Below are 21,101 nucleotides of genomic sequence, written 5' to 3' on the forward strand. Positions count from 1 at the left end.
ACAGGTCAGGGTTCCATAGCCGCAGGCAGAACAGTTGAAACTGAAGCAGCAGAACGGCCAGGTGTACGTACTGGGGCCAGCAAGGAGTCATCAGGCCAGGTAGTCCTGAGTTATGGTCCTAGGGCTCAGGGCCTCCAAGAGAGATAGAGAGAGAAAGATAGAAAGAAAGAAAGAAAGAGAGAAAGAAAAAGAGAGAGAAAAAAAGAAAGAGAGAAAGAGAGAAAGAAAGAGAGAAAAAGAGAAAGAGAGACAGAATTAGAAAGAGCATACTTAAATTCACACAAGACACCGGATAAGACAGGAGAAATACTCCAGATATAACAGACTGACCCTAGCCCCCAACACATAAACTACTGCAGCATAAATACTGGAGGCTGAGACATGAGGGGTCAGGAAACACTGTGGCCCCGTCTGACGATACCCGCAGACAAGGCCAAACAGGCAGGATATAACCCCACCCACTTTGCCAATGCACAGCCCCCACACCACTAGAGGGATATCTTCAACCACCAACTTACCATCCTGAGACAAGGCCGAGTATAGCCCACAAAGATCTCCGCCAAGGCACAACCCAAGGGGGGACACCAACCCGGACAGGAAGATCACGTCAGTGACTCAACCCACTCAAGTGATGCACCCCTCCTAGAGACGGCATGGAAGAGCACCAGTAAGCCAGTGACTCAGCCCCTATAATAGTGGTTGAGTCAGTGAATTACTAATAACAATAAAGAGTAAAAAGAACATGGTGCAATATTGTCTGGTACAGGGAGTACCGGGCAATAACATGGCTATATCCACGGAGTACCAGGTAATAACATGGCTATATACATGGAGTACCAGGTAATAACATGGCTATATACAGGGAGTACCGGGTAATAACATGGCTATATACATGGAGTACCAGGTAATAACATGGCTATATCCAGGGAGTACCAGGTAATAACATGGCTATATCCAGGGAGTACCAGGTAATAACATGGCTATATACATGGAGTACCAGGTAATAACATGGCTATATCCAGGGAGTACCAGGTAATAACATGGCTATATCCAGGGAGTACCAGGTAATAACATGGCTATATCCAGGGAGTACCAGGTAATAACATGGCTATATACAGGGAGTACCAGGTAATAACATGGCTATATACAGGGAGTACCGGGCAATAACATGGCTATATACATGGAGTACCAGGTAATAACATGGCTATATCCAGGGAGTACCAGGTAATAACATGGCTATATACATGGAGTATCAGGTAATAACATGGCTATATACATGGAGTACCAGGTAACAACATGTCTATGTACAGGGAGTACCAGGTAATAACATGGCTATGTACAGGGAGTACCAGGTAACAACATGGCTATGTACAGGGAGTACCAGGTAACAACATGGCTATATACAGGGAGTACCGGGCAATATCATGGCTATGTACAGGGAGTACCAGGTAATAACATGGCTATATACAGGGAGTACCGGGCAATAACATGGCTATGTACAGGGAGTACCAGGTAATAACATGGCTATGTACAGGGAGTACCAGGTAACAACATGGCTATGTACAGGGAGTACCAGGTAACAACATGGCTATGTACAGGGAGTACCAGGTAATAACATGGCTATGTACAGGGAGTACCAGGTAACAACATGGCTATGTACAGGGAGTACCAGGTAACAACATGGCTATGTACAGGGAGTACCAGGTAATAACATGGCTATGTACAGGGAGTACCAGGTAACAACATGGCTATGTACAGGGAGTACCAGGTAACAACATGGCTATGTACAGGGAGTACCAGGTAACAACATGGCTATGTACAGGGAGTACCAGGTAATAACATGGCTATGTACAGGGAGTACCAGGTAACAACATGGCTATGTACAGGGAGTACCAGGTAACAACATGGCTATGTACAGGGAGTACCAGGTAATAACATGGCTATGTACAGGGAGTACCAGGTAACAACATGGCTATGTACAGGGAGTACCAGGTAACAACATGGCTATGTACAGGGAGTACCAGGTAATAACATGGCTATATACAGGGAGTACCGGGCAATAACATGGCTATGTACAGGGAGTACCTTCAGAAATTATTCAAATTTCTTGACTCCAAAACAATTGCGTTACAGTCTGAATATAAAATGTATTCAATTTCGATTTTTGGTCACTGGCCTACATACAGTACCCCATCATTTCAAAGTCTAATTATTTTTTTCTAAATTTGTACCAGTTAGTAAGACATGAAAATATGAAATATATTGAATCAATAAGTATTCCGCCAGTTTGTTATGGCAAGCCTCAATCATTTCAGGAGTAAACATTTGCTTCACAAGTCACATATTAAGTTGCATGGGCTTACTCTGTGAAATAATAGTCTTTAAAATGATTTTTCAATGATACCCTCATCTCTGTACCCCACACATACAATTACCTGTAAGGTCCCTCAGTTGAGCAGTGAGTTTCAAACACAGATTCAACCACAAAGGCCGGGGAAAACCGATGGCAAGGCCTGAAAATGGCTGTCTAGGAATGATCAACAACCCAATTGGACAGAGCTTGAAGAATTCTGAAAAGAACAACGGGCAAATGTTGCACAATCCAGCTGTGGAAAGCTCTTAGTGACCCAGAAAGACTCACACCTGTAATCGCTGCCAAAGATGCTTCTACAAAGTATTGACTCAGGGGTGTGAATACTTATGTAAATGAGATATTTCTGTATTTCGTGTTCAATTAATGTGCAATAATGTCTAAAAACATGTTTTTTTTAATTCATCATTAATGAGTTATTGTGTGTAGATCCATTCTGAATGCGGGCTCTAACACAGCAAAATGCGAAATAAGTCGAGGGGTATGAATACTTTCTGAAGGCACTGTAGATAGGGGTAAATTGGCTAGGCAGCAGGATAGATAGTAGACTGAGCAGTAGCAGCAGCGTATGTGGTGAATGTGTGTGTGACGTCAGTATGCATGTTGTGTGTGTGTTGGCAAGCCTAAATACTTTCAGAAAATGTTTTTTACTTAACACTTTTTTTATCTTCTTAAAACTGCAATGTTGGTTAAGGGCTTGTGAGTAGGCACTTCACTGTGAGGTCACCTGTTGTATTCGGCGCATGTGACAAAAATACAATTTGATTTGATTTGGGCGTATGTCGTGTTTGTTTATGCTCTTTGGCCAGACTAAAGTGTGAAAACAAATCTGTTTGTTTATGTGTGTGTAATTTTGTCTAAACCCCCCCCTTCTCTGTGTTGTCCAGCCACTGGCAGTCTCTCAGTAACTTGGTGGCGTCGCTGCTCAACTCCATGAAGTCCATCGCCTCCCTGCTGCTCCTGCTCTTCCTCTTCATCATCATCTTCTCCCTGCTGGGTATGCAGGTGTTCGGGGGCAAGTTCAACTTCGACGAGACGCAGACCAAGAGGAGCACCTTCGATAACTTCCCCCAGGCACTGCTCACTGTGTTTCAGGTGGGTGAACAGTACAGTGAGAGAGAGAGAGTGTCTCTCTCTCTCTCTCTCTCTCTCTCTCTCTCTCTCTCTCTCTCTCTCTCTCTCTCTCTCTCTCTCTCTCTCTCTCTCTCTCTCTCTCTCTCTCTCATATATATATATAGAACCTCATGAGTTACCTACATGTATATTTAGCGAATGTTGTATTTAAGGAGAGCCTCCTGATGATGACACCCTGACAGGGGGGGACTAGCCCAGTGAACCCGGGTCTCCCACGAGAGAAACCAATGTCTTGACCATTACACCAAGAGGAAATTCCCCCTATGCCGAGGGCCGACACTGGTTTTAGAAGTCACAGGCTGGGCTACCTCCTAACGTAACCACGAGCAACCATGGCCACTACATAAACACTGATCGCCGTTTGCAGTGAATAAAGTAATGCTCCCGATGTTTTCAATGCATTTTCCCACAGTTGGTGGGTTAACGCTTGAGCCAAATAACGTCAAAGGCATTTAAAGGCATTTACACTTGACTGGTCCACTGGGCTAGCCGTAGCCGGACTCTTGTTTGTTTTCCCTGTATGCTGTGTTTTACAGGAAGTTAGTAGAGTAATATGCCCCATTGTCTGTCTATGGCGTGTTATATAAACTATAGTAGAATGTTATGGTGTACTAATCAAATCCAAGTGTATTGGTCGCATACACAGATTTGCCGATGTTGTCGCAGGTGCAGCGAAATTCTTGTGGTTCGAGCTCCAACAATGCAGTAATACCTAGCAATACAAAAAAAATATACAAAAATAAACACGTAATCAAAAACATTTGTACAAAAAATAAAGAAATGAAGAAATATCGCAATGAGCAGTGTCTGAGACCAGAATATAATAGAATATGGTGTGTATTGACAGTATGGACACTATATGAATAGAAAAGGTGTGAACAGCAGTAGTTATATAGGACGAGCCATGACTAGAATACTGTTTATACATATGAAGTGGGTAAAACAGTAAGCAAACATTATTAAGGTGACCAGTGGTCAATGACACTATGTACAGCACCTTCAGAAAGTCTTCACACCCCTGGACTTATAACACATGTTGTTGTGTTACAGCCTGAATTCAAAATGGATTTAATAGATGTTTTGTCTCACCCATCTACGTACACACAATACCCCATAATGACAAAGTGAAAACATGTATTTCGAAAAATGAAGTACAGCAATATCTCATTTAAATACTGTAAGTATCCACAACCTCTCAGTTAATACTTTATAGAAGCAAATACAGCTGTGTCTTTTTGGGTAAGCCTCTAAGAGTTTTGCACACCTGGATTGTACAATGATTATTTTTAAAAGTCTTCGAGCTCTGTCAAGTTGATTGTTGATCATTGCTAGAAAGCCATTTTCAAGTCATGCCATCGATTTTCAAGCCAATTTAAGTCAAAACTATAACTCAGCCACTCAGAAACATACAATATTGTCTTGGTAAGCAACTCCAGTGTAGATTTGGCCTCGTGTTTTAGGTTATTGTCCTGCTGAAAGGTGAATTGTCTCCCAGTGTCTGTTGGAAAGCAGACTGAACCAAGTTTTCCTCTAGGATTTTACCTGTGCTTATAGCTCTATTCATTTTCTTTTTATCCTAAAAAAAATCTGTAGTCCTTGCCAATCACAAGCATACCCATGACATGATGGCACCAACACCATGCTTGAAAATATGATGAGTGGTACTCAATGATGTGTTGTTTTGGATTTGCCACAAACATAAAGCTTTGTATTCAGGACAAAAAGTTCATTACTTTACCACATTTTTTGTTGTATTAAAAGCGCCTTTTTGCTAACAGGATGCATGTTTTTGGAATGTTTTTATGTGTGTTGTTTTGGATTTGCCATAAACATAAAGCTTTGTATTCAGGACAAAAAGTTAATTACTTGACCACATTTTTTTTGTATTAAGAAGTGCCTTTTTGCTAACAGGATGTATGTTTTGGAATGTTTTTATTCAGTACAGGCTTATTTCTTTTCACTGCCATTTAGGTTAGTATTTTGGAGTAACTACAATGTTGTTGATCCATCCTCAGTTTTCTCCTATCACAGCCATTAAACTCTGTAACTGTGGCCTCATGGTGAAATCGTTGAGCAGTTTCCTTCCTCTCCGGCAACTGAGTTAGGAAGGACACCTGTATCTTTGTAGTGACTGGGTGTATTGATACACCATCCAAAGCCTAATTTATAATTTCACCACGCTCAAAGGTATATTTATTTTCGACCAATCGGTGCCCTGTAGTCCACGATCAGCTCTTTCGTTTTGTTGATGTTGAGGGAGAGGTTATTTTCCTGGCACCGTTCTGCCAGGGCTCTCACCTCCTCCCTGTAGGCTTTCCCATCATTGTTGGTAGTCAGGTTTACCACTGTTGTGTTGTCAGCAAACTTGATGATTGCGTTGGAGACGTGCGTGGCCACGCAGTAATGGGTGAACAGGGAGTACAGAAGGGGCTGAGCACGTGTGTTGAGGATTAGCGTGGCAGAGGTGTTGTTGTCTACTTTCACCCCTTGGGATCAGCCCGTCAGGAAGTCCATGTCCCAGTTGCACAGGGAGGTGTTCAGACCCAGGGACCTGAGCTTAGTGATGAGCTATGAGAGCACTACAGTGTTGAAGGCTGAGCTGTAATCAATGAACATCAGTATTGATCTTGTCCTGTTGGGACTGTGCAAAGCTGTCATCAAGGCAAAGGGTGGCTATTTGAAGAATCTCAAATATAAACAAATATTTTGATTTGTTTAACACTTTTTTGGTTACTACATGATTCCATATGTGTTATTTCCTAGTTGTGATGTCGTCACTATTCTCCTACAATGTAGAAAATAGTTAAAAATGAAGAAACTCTTGAATGAGTTGGTGTTCTAAAACTTTAGACCGGTAGTGTAATACTGCAAAGTGGGCTGGGAACTAGAAACAGGCCATCTTGTTACTAGTGAATGCTGTATGTGTTTCCATAGAATCGCATGTGAATTATAGGTCCTCCATGTGTGTCGCATCCAAAATGATCGAGTGCATTTGGGTGTGTTGTGGCCAGATCCTGACAGGTGAAGACTGGAACGCTGTGATGTATGACGGCATCATGGCGTACGGCGGCCCTTCTTCCTCGGGGATGATCGTCTCCTTCTACTTCATTATCCTCTTCATCTGCGGAAACTGTATCCTTTCCTTGCCACACTCATCCTATCGTCGCTGTCTCTCTGAGCCCTGATAATCACAATCTGATTGGATGTGACTTGACCGCAAACTAATTTCCCCTAGTGAAACAGATTCTCCTTTCTGGATATGGTCTACCAGTGTTACGGTTTTCTTCTATCTATCTCCTCCTCTGAAGATGAGGTGTAACAAGGGTCGGACCAAAATGCAGCGTGGTTAATTCGATACATCTTTAATGAAGATGAAACACGAACAATACACAACAAGAACCGTACCGCGAAAACCTAAACAGCCTATCTGGAGCAAACAAACACAGAGACAGGAACAATCACCACCGAAACACTCAAAGAATATGGCTGCCTAAATATGGTTCCCAATCAGAGACAACGATAAACACCTGCCTCTGATTGAGAACCACTCCAGACAGCCATAGACTATTCTAGATAACCCCACTATATCACTATCCCAATACCTACAAAAAAAAACAAGACAAAACACACCACATAATTAACCCATGTCACACCCTGGCCTAACCAAAATAATAAAGAAAACACAAAATACTAAGACCAGGGCGTGACAACCAGGGTGGATAGAGACAAATGACAAGTTGTTATGTTCTTATGAACAGAGATGTAGTCTTGCAAACACAACCCCGTTTAAAAAAAAAAAAAATTATGTAGTCAGTATAGATCTCTGGGGTCCGTTCTTCCGTCATTATTACAACAAACATTTCTGGACTTTTCTGAATAGCGCATATGAGTGTGTTGCTCTAGCCATGGACCACACTACGGTACAGGAGATGTGTTCAGGTTCTGTCCTTGACGGAACACTTCGCTCAGACATCCTGCTGAACGTCTTCTTGGCTATCGCTGTGGACAACCTGGCAGACGCAGAGTCTCTCAACGCTCCAGGAGACAAAAAGGACGAGAAAAAGGAAGAGGTAGAACTCCACCCCCAGACATATTGTGGTTCAGGTTCATTCAGCATCATTGTATACAACTTCTCATCACGTTTGCTTTTTTTTGGGATACAGGCACCAGTGGAGGAGGAAGAGGAGAATGCTGCAGGTACAGGCCTGTGTGTGTGTGTGTGTGTCCGTAAACAAGTGCACGTCTGTGTGTGTGGTCTATCTCTCTCACTGTGTGTGTGTCTGTCTGTGCAGCAGAGGAGGAGGAGGAGCCAGAGGTTCCAGCAGGGCCACGCCCAGCCATCTCTGAGCTGGTTAAGAAGGAGAAGATCACCCCCATCCCTGACGGCAGCGCTTTCTTCATCTTCAGCAAGACCAACCCGTAGGTCACACACACACACACACACGCACGCATGCGCGCAGACAGACAGACGGACGCACGCACACTTTTCTGAGCTCTCTGAAGCAGGTGTGTGCGTTTTCTGTCGTTCTCCTCAGGATCCGGGTGGGATGTCATAGACTCATCAACCACCACATCTTCACCAATCTCATCCTGGTCTTCATCATGCTCAGCTCTGTCTCCCTCGCTGCAGAGGACCCCATACGCAACTTCTCCGCACGCAACATCGTAAGTACAGGAACCTTCTTGTCTACATTCGAATAATGTTGGGTCATATTTATGGGAACACACAGTAGACAGTTTCAATTGTTACGCTACATAGTAGTACATAGTAAAGATACATTCTGTATTGATTTGTGATATTTATTGCTTATTTTACGTTTTTTTTGTATTCATATTTAAGGATTTAGTTGGTTAAGAGTGACGTTAACGGTAATGATAACACTTTTCCTGAAGTTTCTCCCATGATCCTCTTAGGCAGCAGGTTCAATGACTTTGGAATCATTATGTATATTCACCATTATAACGTAACCTCAAGCTGCACAATGTCATTGTGATTGTCGGTGGATGACGTTGTGCTGGTGCTCGTAATGAAATGATATAATGAATATATACTGCATTTTGAAATGTATTGTAATATACACCGATGTTTATTCACGTATACGAAAACTGTGGATTGTTTGGTTTATGCATACTAAGTCATTTCCTATGCTCTTTCCTGCACACATGGGTTTCCCACGCTAACTTGTTTTTCTTCGAATGTCTCTGATGAACGTACTTGCGTAATCTGTATAACCCATGTTAAACATGTCCGTTGCTTTTTGCAGATACTTGGTTACTTTGACTATGCTTTCACGGCTATCTTTACTGTTGAGATCCTGTTGAAGGTAAATGGCCTGTGTCCGCCTCTCTGTGCTGTCAACTAACTGACCCCCCCACGGTAACACTCCCAACGTCTGGTTGCCTTCCAGGTCCTAGGCTATGCAGATTATGTCTTCACTAGCATGTTTACATTTGAGATCATGTTGAAGGTAACTCTCGCTTGTGACGACAGAGAGCCTTGCTGCACTCTCTCCTTGTGTGTCACCTGCTGCCACCGCGGTACTACCTGCCTCGTTTCACTTTTCCTTTTCTATTCTTTCTGTTTTTACTCCATGGCACCTCTTTTAACTACCAAAACATCTAGGGTGTGTTCCGTGTAAATTCACTCTGGAGTGCCAGAGTGCGCTCTGGGCGTTCGTAAGATTCAGAGCGTTGTCCTCAATCGTCCTTCAGTAAATTCAGAGCATTCCTCTCTCGGAGCGTTTAGAAGGCTCACGCTGGACGCTCCGGCCCGAGGAGTAGGGTTGATCCGAGCATAAGGAACTCAATACGGCACAAGTACCCAAGCTAACTGGCTAAAGTTAGCTAGCTTGCTAGCTACTTCCAGACATAAATAAGAGAACACCTCACTCTTGACCATTTTACTCACCCCACCCAGCAGAGCTGGTTAGGCTGTTTTCATGTTATCCAGAGCTTTGGTGGCTGTAACTGTGCTGCTGGCAACAATTTTGTTAAGCTTTTTTGACAATGTTTACAGACACCGGCCATATTCAACGGGTGTTGAGCGTTCGTTAATGAATCAGTTATTCTGTGCTCTGGCACACTCAGACGAGAGTGCTCTGAAATCGGAGTAGATAGCCAGAGTGAATTTACGAACGCGCCCCTCGACCTTCATCATTACTTACTAGCACTACACACACTAACTAACACACAAGTTGTTCAATTCCCGCTAATCAGGAAACAAATAATCCATGAAGGAATCAAAGGCACAAACCAACCCCGATTGGTGTCATCATGTTTGTCACGTTTGGAAAAGTCAACAATGAGTTGAAAAGGTTTTGGAATTTTGACCCGACGACACAATTTTTGTGCACCTCTCCAAAAATGATGCGACACTTTGTGCAAAGGAAAGAGATATCAATGTGCCGTTTAAGAGATGTAGCTTCGACTGATATTTTGACCTGGATGTCATTTGGGGGGGGGGTGTTATAAACAAACATCTAAGGCCATCTCCAGTCAAAGCCGACTCCATGCTTCTGTTTCATACCGACTGACCGCTATTCAGATACTGAGCCATAAAAGAGGGGGCAAACCAACCATGTTCATGTGGAGCATGGGCTTTCCCCAGATTGACTGAGTGCTTAGAAATGTAGGGTTTCCTTCAGAACCCTTGAGAGGGCAGCCCAACCCTGCTCAGACCTGTTGCGGGTCGTATTCATTACGGCTCACCGTAGCAACATGTTTTGCAACGGAGTGCGGGAAACTAGAGTTTTGTATTGGACCAGTTCAGATAGTCCTTCCCCGTTTCAGTTATTTCTTTTCCCGTTTGGTGCCGAATGAACACGACCCAGCTCAGTTTGATCCTGCTGCGTTAGCAGTGCTTTCCGCTAGCGCCAGCTGGTCTCTACATTTACACGCACTCAGGACGATGAATCCTTTTCTTTTATGATTTGAACAAGACTTCCTTTCGCTGCGTTGTTTACTTTTCTGCCTGCTGAAGTCTGACATTTTTTTTTTTTTTAAAGTGGAGCTGCTCTATTACCCCTTTAGACTGTGAGCTGTTAAAGAACATGAAGGAATGTGCTTTAAGGGAAACGGCCCTACATGAATGTGTCAGTAAGGGCATGGGGTTTTCCAACCGGTAGGCTGTTCAACCCTGTCATTTCTCTCCGGTAGTAGATGTAATATTCGTCCTCAGCGCGGCAACAAACTGCACGTTTTGTTGCCGCGGGTGACCCTGTTATTAGCCGATTGTGAAGTGAATGACTTACTACTACATTCATGTACCACGGTGCCGCGGGGGGTGGCGACGGTAGCTGCTAACTTCCTGTTTTACTGAGTCTGAGCTCGCCATCCTGAAATAGAGTGTTCTGCAAGCGTGTGGAAATACTGTATGTGGGTTTGAGGGGAGTGAGTGTTTCTACCACTATATATACCTGTGTAGGTGTTTCTGTCTGTCCTGCGGTGTACCACTGTGTATTTGTGTGCTCGTGTGTGTCCCCGTGTGTGTGTGCGAATGTGCGTGTCGATGTGTGTATTTCTGTGCATTTTCTCAGCGTCTGCTACCCCGTCTAACTCGCTGTGCCCTTCCCCCCAGATGACCACATACGGAGCGTTCCTCCATAAAGGGGCGTTCTGTAGGAACACCTTCAACCTGCTGGATCTGCTGGTGGTGGGGGTCTCCCTGGTCTCCTTCTGCATCCAGTCAGTACCTGCTGCTACCCTCCGCCCACACATCTCACTCTCTCTCTCTCTCTCTCTCTCTCTCTCTCTCTCTCTGTCTTCATCCTCATGTCCCTCGCCCATTGTCCCTCGCCCTCTGTTCCTTTTCCCGTCCTAACACGTCGTGTTTTTAAAAATATTTTATGGACACGGTCAAGTTTGAATATGGCAATGAACGGTTGCGTTTAGAGAGGGCGAGTTGGTTTCTGACGGGGAGTTCCTGTGATGTCCTTTAGGTCCTCCGCCATCTCTGTGGTGAAGATTCTGAGAGTCCTGCGAGTGCTCAGGCCCCTGAGGGCCATCAACCGAGCCAAGGGCCTCAAGGTACAGTACTGCCTCATCCTAAAACATTATACGTCCTACTCCTTCTCTTTCAGTACCATATTCCTTGCCGTAGTATTCGTAGAACAAGTGCAGTGGGCTTGGGACAGTTTGTTGCTGAAAACCTGTACAGGGTTTTTTTAAAACGACTTTCTAGAACTGTGTCGTCGCTGTGCCTCCTTCTTCCTACGTATTTGACGTACATTGACCTTTCGTCAACGTAATGCCTTCGCACTGTTCGATAGCTGCTAACCTTTGAACTTTTGACCCCTGCAGCACGTGGTCCAGTGTGTGTTCGTGGCCATCAGGACCATCGGTAACATCATGATCGTCACCACGCTGCTGCAGTTCATGTTCGCCTGCATAGGGGTGCAGCTCTTCAAGGTCAACACCGTAACACCCGGCTCTAAGATCAGCACCGTAACACGGGTTGTGATGTCAATGGCATCGTAGCTTTCAGTAAATCCCCAAACCTAGACGTTTGACACCTGAGGGTTGAGGGTTCGTTTTGTAGCCGTACCGTTTCGAGGAAAGTGTTGTGTTTGCTTTGCAGGGGAAGTTTTACCGCTGCACGGACGAAGCCAAGTCTGGCCCCGACGATTGCAAGTCAGTTGTTTTTTGATGCCTTTGTCCATCTACACACAGCAAACTGACACCCTTCACTTTGTATCAGAAATACTTACATTTACTGTACAGTAAGGTGTTCCGCAGCGTCTTTGAGCGCGTTGCGCGTAGACAAACATATTTACAACATCCACAATATTCATGTTCTTTACATACGGTACATCATAGGACGAATCCTATATCCGGACCGCTGCCCTCTAACCCCTGTGTCCTCTTGACCTCTAACCTCCCAGGGGCACCTACATCCTTTATAAGGACGGGGACGTGAACCAGCCGTTCGTCCATAAGAGAGTGTGGCACAACAGCGAGTTCAACTTTGACAACGTGCTCATGGCCATGATGGCTCTGTTCACGGTGTCTACCTTCGAGGGCTGGCCTTCGTAAGACACACCCACTCATATTATACACCCATATACAATATAATACACCTTCATATTTTTGCCTTTTGTGTATAAAAAAAACCCCAGAAGGTAAACAAATGTGTGTTCTCGCTCTCACACGCACTTTTTCTCTCTCGCCCTCTCTATCTCTTTCTCTTTTTCTTTCTCATGCTCTCTTTCTTTCTATCTATCTCTCTCCCTCTCTCTCTTTCTCTCTCTCTTTTTCACACTCTCTTTCTTTCTTTCTCTCTATCTCTCTCCCTTTTTCTTTCTCTCTCGCTCTCTCTATTTCTCTCTCTCGCTCTTTACCTCTATCTCTTTCTCTTTCTCACGCTCTTTCTTTCTCTCTCTCCCTCTCTCTCTTTTTCTTTCTCTCTCGCTCTCTCTATTTCTCTCCCTCTATCTATCGCTCTCTTTTTCTCTTTTTCTCTCTCTTTCAGGTTGCTCTACAAGGCCATAGACTCGAACAGGGAGAACCTGGGTCCCATCTACAACTACCGCATCGAGATCTCCATCTTCTTCATCATCTACATCATCATCATCGCCTTCTTCATGATGAACATCTTTGTGGGTTTCGTCATCGTTACGTTCCAGGAGCAGGGAGAGAAAGAGTACAAGAACTGTGAGCTGGATAAGAACCAGGTTAGACACACAATTCCCTGGGCGTGCGTGTGTGTTCGTGAACACGTGTGTGTGTGTGTGTGTGTGTGTGTTCATGCGGTGTCTACGTGTGTGTCTGTGTGTCTATGTGTGACTATGCGTTGTGTGGCACTACATGTCTAGACTAGCAGGTCTCCCACACTGGGTAAGTGTTCTGAGTGTGTTGCTATGTTTGAGTGTGTTGCTGAGTGTGTTGCTGAGTGTGTTGCTATGTTTATAAACCGGGTGGTTCGAGCCCTAAATACTGATTGGCTGAAAGCCGTGGTATATTTAAGCAGTAAGGCCCTGGGGGAGGGGGGTGTATATGGCCAATATATACGGCTGAGGGATGTTCTTATGCACAACGCAATGCGGAGTGCCTGGACACTGCCCTTAGCCGTGGTATATTGGCCATATATCACAAAAAATATATCATAAACCCTAATAAACTCTTTACCGACACAATTAGAGCAGTAAAAATAACTTTCTTGTTGTACCCTTGGTGTACGGTCTGATATACCACGGCTGTCAACCAATCAGCATTCAGTGCTCGAAATACCCAGTTTATAACAGACCACCCAGTTTATACCATGGGTATGACAAAAAAAAAAAAAAATTCATTGTTTTAATTACGTTGGTAACCAGTTTATGGTGGCAGTAAGGCACCTGGGGGGTATATGGCCAATATACCACGGTTAAGGGCTGTATTCAGGCACTCGGCTTTGCGTCGTGCGTAAGAACAGGTTTATTGCCTATATACCACACCCCCTCGTGCCTTATTGCTTTAGTACTCTATACTATGTGTACAGGTATGTAGTGTATAACCATGTGTGTTCAATAGTTTTCTTTAAATGTAACCTCTATTTAACTAGGCAAGTTAGTTAAGAACAAATTCTTATTTACAATGACAGCCTAAAAGGGAACAGTGGGTGAACGGCCTTGTTCAGGGGCAGAGCTCAGGGATTCGATCCAGCAACCTTTCGGGTTACTGGCCCAACGCTCTAACCACTAGGCTACCTGCCTCCCCGTGTGTTCTACAGCGTCAGTGTGTGGAGTATGCCCTGAAGGCCCATCCGTTGAGGAGGTACATCCCTAAGAACCCCTACCAGTATAAGTTCTGGTACGTGGTCAACTCCACCGGGTTTGAGTACATCATGTTCGTCCTCATCATGCTCAACACACTCTGCCTGGCTGTGCAGGTAGGAAGAAGCTCAACCCGACCCATTCATAAAGCCCTAGTCGTGTAGCAGCATTCACTGTTAGGCAATCCCCTGCAGTACAACTCCTGAGCCAGCATCTCAGCTTCCTAGTGCTTTGTAAAACCTCTTTATTCTTCTGTACAATATCTGGCACTTACATCTATCTACACATTCTCTACGTCCACCCCTCTCTGTCTGTCTCTATCTGTCTGTCTGTCTGTCTGTCTATCTCTGTCTGTCTGTCTGTCTGTCTGTCTGTCTGTCTGTCTGTCTGTCTCTATCTGTCTGTCTGTCTGTCTATCTCTGTCTGTGTCTATCTCTGTCTGTTTATCTCTGTCTCTATCTTTGTCTGTCTCTATCTTTGTCTGTCTCTGTCTATCTATCTCTGTCTCTATCTTTGTCTGTCTCTGTCTCTATCTTTGTCTGTCTCTGTCTATCTATCTTTGTCTCTCTGTGTCTATCTCTGTCTGTCTGTGTCTATCTCTATCTGTCTGTCTGTCTGTCTGTCTGTCTGTCTGTCTGTCTGTCTGTCTGTCTGTCTGTTTCTGTCTATCTCTGTCTGTTTCTGTCTCTGTCCCTCCCTCCCTCCGTCCCTCTCTACCACTCTCCTGTCTGTAGCACTATGGCCAGTCTGCGACATTTAACTATGTGATGGACATCCTCAACATGGTCTTCACTGCTGTTTTCACTGCGGAGATGGTGCTCAAACTCATCGCCTTCAAACCCAGGGTAAGGACAGACGCCTGCACACAGACATACACACACACACACACACACACACAGATGCATGCACACAGATGGACACACATCTCACATATGCAGATGCCGTTTCATTCTGGACATTTGCCCATTAGGTTTGCAGGTGTCTTTGGTTCTTGTGTGTACAGTACCTTTATTATTATTAGTTGTTGAGGATAAGGACCGGGACCCAGTAAGAGACCGACTGGTGTGGTGCAGTACTGAAGTGCCGAGAGACGGGACTCTCTCTCTCTTTCACTCTTTTTCTCTCTCTCCTTTTTTTCTCACTCACTCACTCTCTCTCTTTCTCTTTTTCTCTCACTCTTTTTCTCTCTCTCTCTTTCTCATTTTCTCTCTCTCTCTCTTTTTCTCTCTCTCTCTCTCTCTCTCTCTCTCTCTCTCTCTGCGTGTGTGTGACTGTCACCTACTGGAGCATGTCTCTGAAACACTAACAAGTGATCTCCCTAACTTTCTAACAGAGTAACATTTATAGATCACATACACATTTGTATTACACCCAGTCGTTGACAATACTGTCGTACATTGGAGTAGATGCACTTAACATGCAGATATCGTTTGAAAGTAACTGAAATGACGCCAGTAGCTCAGTACGAGTTAAGGTAATACAGTATGTTCGTATTAAACCTCACCACTTAACCCCCGCCTACACTGTAAACTGTCAACACTACTCAAAACAATAGAGTCACTGTGACCCTGTGGGTGGTCCAGATTTTGAGTAACGCCCCCACTAAGCGACGCCTACAATATAATCTTTCCTTTGCCTTTTCCACTGAATTGTAGAGTTACCACCCATGACTGCATTTGCTAGTGACAGATACATTGAATTAGTTCATTTTCAGTCCTGCGGCCTTCACCAAGTGAGTTCCTAGGCAAATGTTCTCTTTATAATTCTTTACGGCAATACATTACATATCTCAAAAGGCCTTTTTGCCCTAATACGGTGGCCTGAAACGCAAGGTTTTGTGGTCAATTAACGATTTCTTTGTGGATTTTTGATGTGTGCCTCGGGTTATTGTCTGGTTGGAAGATCCAGCCTCCCGGCAGAGGCCACCAGGTGTTTGGCTAAAATGTCCTGGTACTTGTTAAGTTCATGCCCTTAACAAGGGCCCCAGGACCAGTGGAAGCAAAAATGTCCCCATAACATCAAAGATCCACCACCATATTAGACAGTAGGTACGAGGTTCTCTTCTATGCATCCTTCTTTCAACGACAGAACCCACCACTGGTGTGTGTCTCCGAAGAGATCTCTCTTCATATTTTCCGTAAGCTCATCTTTACCAAGGGGTGCCAACAATTTGGGTAATGACTGTAAACGCGGTGTGGAGGAGTTAATTTGTGATGTAGCATTTTCTAAAGGGAAAGGGAACGTTCTGGACGTTTCACCTCACTGAATACACCCCTGTTCCTAGGTTATATGGGCTGCTGTTTCTGCTGACTTCGGCTCCTCTGCTACCAAAGGGGCCTCTGTCGGCAACTCTCTCTGTTATTGATTATTCAGGTCTTGATGGCTTCTTTTCTCTTTGTCTGTCTTCTCTCCTTCTCTGGCCCTCCCTGCTGCCTCCCTTACATGCTCCTATCCACACACTGTACTCCTCTTCTCTCTCTATTCTCCTCCCCCTCTCATCCCCGTGTGTGTTGTGGCTTTCCGTAACAGCACTATTTCACTGATGCGTGGAACACGTTTGATGCCTTAATTGTAGTTGGTAGCGTCGTTGATATTGCTATCACTGAAGTGAACGTAAGTACTACCTTTTCTGTCTCTTCTGTGAAACTGAAGCCTTACAATGAAGCCAGAATGCCAGTAGCACCAGCATTATCCCTAAGAGTGTCCCGAGGTTGAGGAAGACGCTTAGATTTACGTCGAGTGAACATGAGACCGGGAGAGTAAATCCCAGCGTCTTCCTCACGTCAGTCTCCCTCTCCCCTCGTGGATTCTATATTATTTTACATTAGGCCCACAGTGCCCCCTAGTGTTAGCTAGTTGGTACTAAACTGCTAAATCACTTCATACTTACAGGGAAACTGATTCAGATCGCTATATTAGGAAATATACTGCTTATGTGTTTCAAACGATATTCTGTTCGGCAATATATACTCCATTGGTTTTCAGTCTGCTAGTGGTTCTATTGGCTTTCTCTGTACGGCTTCAGTCTTCTTGTAATTCCTGTCTTGTACTCTCCTGTCTGATGAAAACATGTACCGTCGCTATTAAAATGAACCCCCTGACCTCCGTTGTACAGCAGCTTCTGTTTATTCTGACACTCGGGCCGTGTGCAATGCATTCCTAATGTGTGGTATGGTACGACGTGGTGAAATGTTTGATTGTTTTATTGTTGAAGCGAGTGTTACGATGCCTCGGTGCACCGGGACGTTTCCCACCAGAGGTGTCCCACACGCTGTAACCATGGCGATCGATAGATGGTTTACGAGCCGTGCGATATTGCTGTTGCATCCGCTTGGTCGTCTAACCCTGTTACTCGTGTTCACTCTGTTTCCATAGAAACTTGTAGAGGCAAGTATGGCATTGATCCAACTCATCCCTGTATTATTATTATTTTTGTTGCGTAAACAACGTTTGTCTTCGCGAATCCCTTCACACTGATAATGCATTACGAAACTCAAAATGAGTCATCGAACGTTTTGTCAGTTTTGGGGCAACAACAAAAAAAACAAACAGGCGTTTGTAAAGAAATGTTTTGAGATGATGTAACTATTAAGCAAAGTTAGAGGGATGTCTGTTGACCGTGCTTCAGGATCTGTCTGTGCTTTGGCCTGGTTGAGTTAGTCTGTCAAGACAGGGTCAAACGGTGGATGACTTCTACTTAGAACTACCGTAGCAGACTACCGCTGAAACGTTCTCTGCGTAGCCTTGTTGAAAAGCTACTGCGACTAAGTTAACTGTACTAACCCAAACACTCTCTTAAGTCACATGCAGCACCGTGCAGTGTGCATACAGTACACAATGTCAATAATGTACATACAGTATGTCAGTGCATGTCACATGTACCCGTTGTCAATTAAAACAAACACTCACTCACACATTTTCGTAGTAGATTATAGGTGCAGTGTTGCAGAGCTTCACTGCTCAACTCTCTCTCTCTCTCTCTCTCTCTCTCTCTGTCTCTGTCTCTCTCTCTCTGTCTCGCTCTCTCTCTCTCTCACTTGCTCTCTCTCTCCCTGTCTCGCTCTCTCACTCAATCTCTCTCTCCCTCTCTTTCTTTCTCTCTCTCTCTCTCTCGCACTCTCTCTCTCTCACTTGCTCTCTCTCACTCGCACTCTCTCTCTCTCACTTGCTCTCTCTCTCTCTCTCTCTGTCTCGCTATCTCTCTCTCTCTCTCTCTTGCTCTCTCTCTCTCTCTCTCTCTCTGTCTCGCTATCTCTCTCTCTCACTTGCTCTCTCTCTCTGTCTCTCTCTCTCTCTGTCTCTCTCTCTCTGTCTCTCTCTCTCTCTCTCACTTGCTCTCTCTCTCTCTCTCACTTGCTCTCTCTCTCTCACTTGCTCTCTCTCTGTCTCTCTCTCTCTCTCTCCCTCTCTCTCTCTCTCTCTCTCTCTCTCTCTCTCTCTCTGCTCTACTTTCAGTGCTGTTTCTCTGGAGTCACCATATGTCAGTGTGTCAGTGTCTGTGTTCCTGTTTTATGTGGATGTGAATGTGTTAGTGCATGACTCTGTGTGAGAGCTGGTATGTGTGTTTTCTGTGTTTTACATGCATATGTTGTGTGTGTGTGTGTGTGTGTGTGTGTGTGTGTGTGTGTGTGTGTGTGTGTGCCCAATTCCATCTCCCATTGGCTGTTGGTTTGCATGCCTCCATTCTGCCTCACTGTCTTTCACAGATAGTTAAGGACTGACTAGATCAGACACTCCATTCAGTTGGGCTGTTTTAACTTCTGATCTAGGATCTATGTCCACGCATGGCTATACTATAGCTGCCCATTTCACGTGTGGCCTGATTGTTGTTATCCAATCACTGTGGGCTGTGTACCTCCTCTCCTGAAGCATGCTGGGAAAGTGTCAGGTGTTCACCCCGTTCCCCACCCCCCCCCCCCCCCCTCCCCCTCCCTCACACACAAATGGCGATGGGCCCGCACCGGTCAGTCCGCCTGCTCACTGACCTTTTGTGACCCTTTGTGAAGTTTGACCCTTCTCTCTCGCCACACCTCCCTTGTATATTTTCCCCTCCAGACAGAATGGCCTTGAAGCTCAGAGCACAGCTAGGGCATGTTGTTCACCCGGCACAATGCTGCAACATAGAAATAGAATGGAATAGAATGTACAGACAGTGGCGATTTAATATTGGATTGACTAAGCAGAAGTTCTTCCTAAGCAGAACACAATTAAAGCAGCGCAATCAATATCAAAGTTCGATCAGGGTCAAAAGTTGAAACACATCAGGCTTCCCTAACAGTAATTCACAATCAGTGTGAGCCTCACAGAAGAAACAGAGCACTTATAGCCATGCCATAAGCAGATCTGATGACTGTAATCTCTGGTGGTTCCATCAATGCTGAGTCTGAGGTTCTTTGTTGATCGTGTGTTTGTGTCTCTGTGAGTGATTGTCTCTGTCTTCTGTTCTGTCTTCCCATGTAGTGAAGCTCTTAAAGCTCCCAACGGAGCTCATGTTGTAGAGCAGGTCCAGGTGTGTAGCCTTCAGTCAGGTGCATGACATCTCCCTCTTTCCCTACCCCCCAAACCCTCTCTCTCTCCCTCCTCTCTCTGCCCTCTCCCTCCCCTCTTCCTCTCCCCCTCTTCTTTCTGTCTCTCTCTCTCCTCTCTATATCCTCCCTCTCTCTCTCTCCCTCTACCTTGATCTCTTTTACTCTCTCCGCACTGGGCTGTGAGAGCGACCTCTAGCAGCGACTCTGATGCAGGGCACTGACCGTTGACTCGCATGGGGGTTTTTGCTGCGTGCGACGCTGACAGGTATCACTAACGGCTCCTCCTCATCATCGAAACTTGTCTCGCGTGTACATGTTCGGTGCTTGTCTGCGGCGACGTGGCAATGCCGAACGTATGCTCCGTCAAAATTACCGAGAGAACCTCCTCAAGCGTAATTATTCCACGTGTTGTGACGCTTTGCTCGTTCCTGCACCCCAGAGCGTTCCTGTTGTTCAGTGTGAGTCACCGCGGGAGATGAATGACCTGGAGCCGTGTCTGTCTGGAGTTACTCTACTCTTACTGTCCCCCTGTTGATGACATCACTCAGTGTCGTTCCTGTAGTGTTGCTGTGAAGTCATACACCTGAAAGCGTACAGGGGTTCACAGTTTCTCTCACAGTTCTCTCAGTTTTCACAGTGGTGTTTTGATGAGGAATATACTGTTTTTCCATATAGGTGTTGACAGCTACATTTTAAAGCGTTTTGACTAATACAATATGACTAAATTTTGTGTGTAATGTTTTACAAAATGTGTGTCGGTGCGGCGTGTTTGTGTGGATTTGTGGGTGGGAGAAACTGAGAGTGTGAGTTAGCGTAAGATCGATGATTTTCAGACTTAAAGGAAAAATGCACTCAAAAACGATATTTTGCTCATTTTTTCATTAGTCCAATGTTAACACATCCCCAAAAACAGTATTCCTTAAGTGACATACTGGAAAGGTTGAAGTACAAATTCTGAATGAGTTCTGAATCATATACTGATGACAAGCCAAAAGCCTATAGTGATATTATATGAGTGGCGGAAAGGTTGTTTATTAGTTACCAAAGTTACAGAAGCACTATTAGTATGACCTGTTGATTGATAGGAATGGGTTATATATGGGTTGTGTGACAGTCGCTATAGCAACACTGTTATAGTCGGGTTAACGTTACGCTTGGAACCGTCCTTTCCATAAGCGTCATAATAAGAATCTGCGTCAGTCAAATGTTGTTTCACAAACATTGTTCCAACGTGATCCATGTGTCAAGCCACAAGCTTTTATTTTTCGGCCACGAAGATCACACGTTACCATCACACAGTGAGTGATAAAGTTGCATTTC

At 44.7% G+C, this 21,101-nt stretch overlaps 1 protein-coding gene across 5 annotated transcripts in view; it reads left to right on the forward strand.

Moving 5' to 3' along the window:
* cacna1da (calcium channel, voltage-dependent, L type, alpha 1D subunit, a) overlaps nt 1-21,101 on the forward strand; it is a 115,585-nt gene that overhangs the window by 69,873 nt on the left and 24,611 nt on the right. For 4 of the 5 annotated variants that reach the window (XM_036948171.1, XM_036948173.1, XM_036948174.1 and 1 more), the window contains 16 exons: nt 3,259-3,466; nt 6,517-6,637; nt 7,475-7,575; nt 7,669-7,702; nt 7,798-7,924; nt 8,041-8,170; nt 8,914-8,973; nt 11,082-11,188; nt 11,443-11,530; nt 11,804-11,911; nt 12,081-12,133; nt 12,385-12,531; nt 12,972-13,173; nt 14,211-14,369; nt 14,988-15,098; nt 16,783-16,866. In XM_036948171.1, coding sequence (XP_036804066.1) covers nt 3,259-3,466; nt 6,517-6,637; nt 7,475-7,575; nt 7,669-7,702; nt 7,798-7,924; nt 8,041-8,170; nt 8,914-8,973; nt 11,082-11,188; nt 11,443-11,530; nt 11,804-11,911; nt 12,081-12,133; nt 12,385-12,531; nt 12,972-13,173; nt 14,211-14,369; nt 14,988-15,098; nt 16,783-16,866 — 1,840 coding nt within the window. The remainder of the gene's footprint in view (nt 1-3,258; nt 3,467-6,516; nt 6,638-7,474; nt 7,576-7,668; nt 7,703-7,797; nt 7,925-8,040; nt 8,171-8,913; nt 8,974-11,081; nt 11,189-11,442; nt 11,531-11,803; nt 11,912-12,080; nt 12,134-12,384; nt 12,532-12,971; nt 13,174-14,210; nt 14,370-14,987; nt 15,099-16,782; nt 16,867-21,101) is intronic. The other variant, XM_036948175.1, reaches the window with a different exon arrangement.

The sequence above is a fragment of the Oncorhynchus mykiss genome, chromosome 17 (assembly GCF_013265735.2).
Source record: "Oncorhynchus mykiss isolate Arlee chromosome 17, USDA_OmykA_1.1, whole genome shotgun sequence".
In the NCBI taxonomy this organism is placed as follows: domain Eukaryota; kingdom Metazoa; phylum Chordata; class Actinopteri; order Salmoniformes; family Salmonidae; genus Oncorhynchus; species Oncorhynchus mykiss.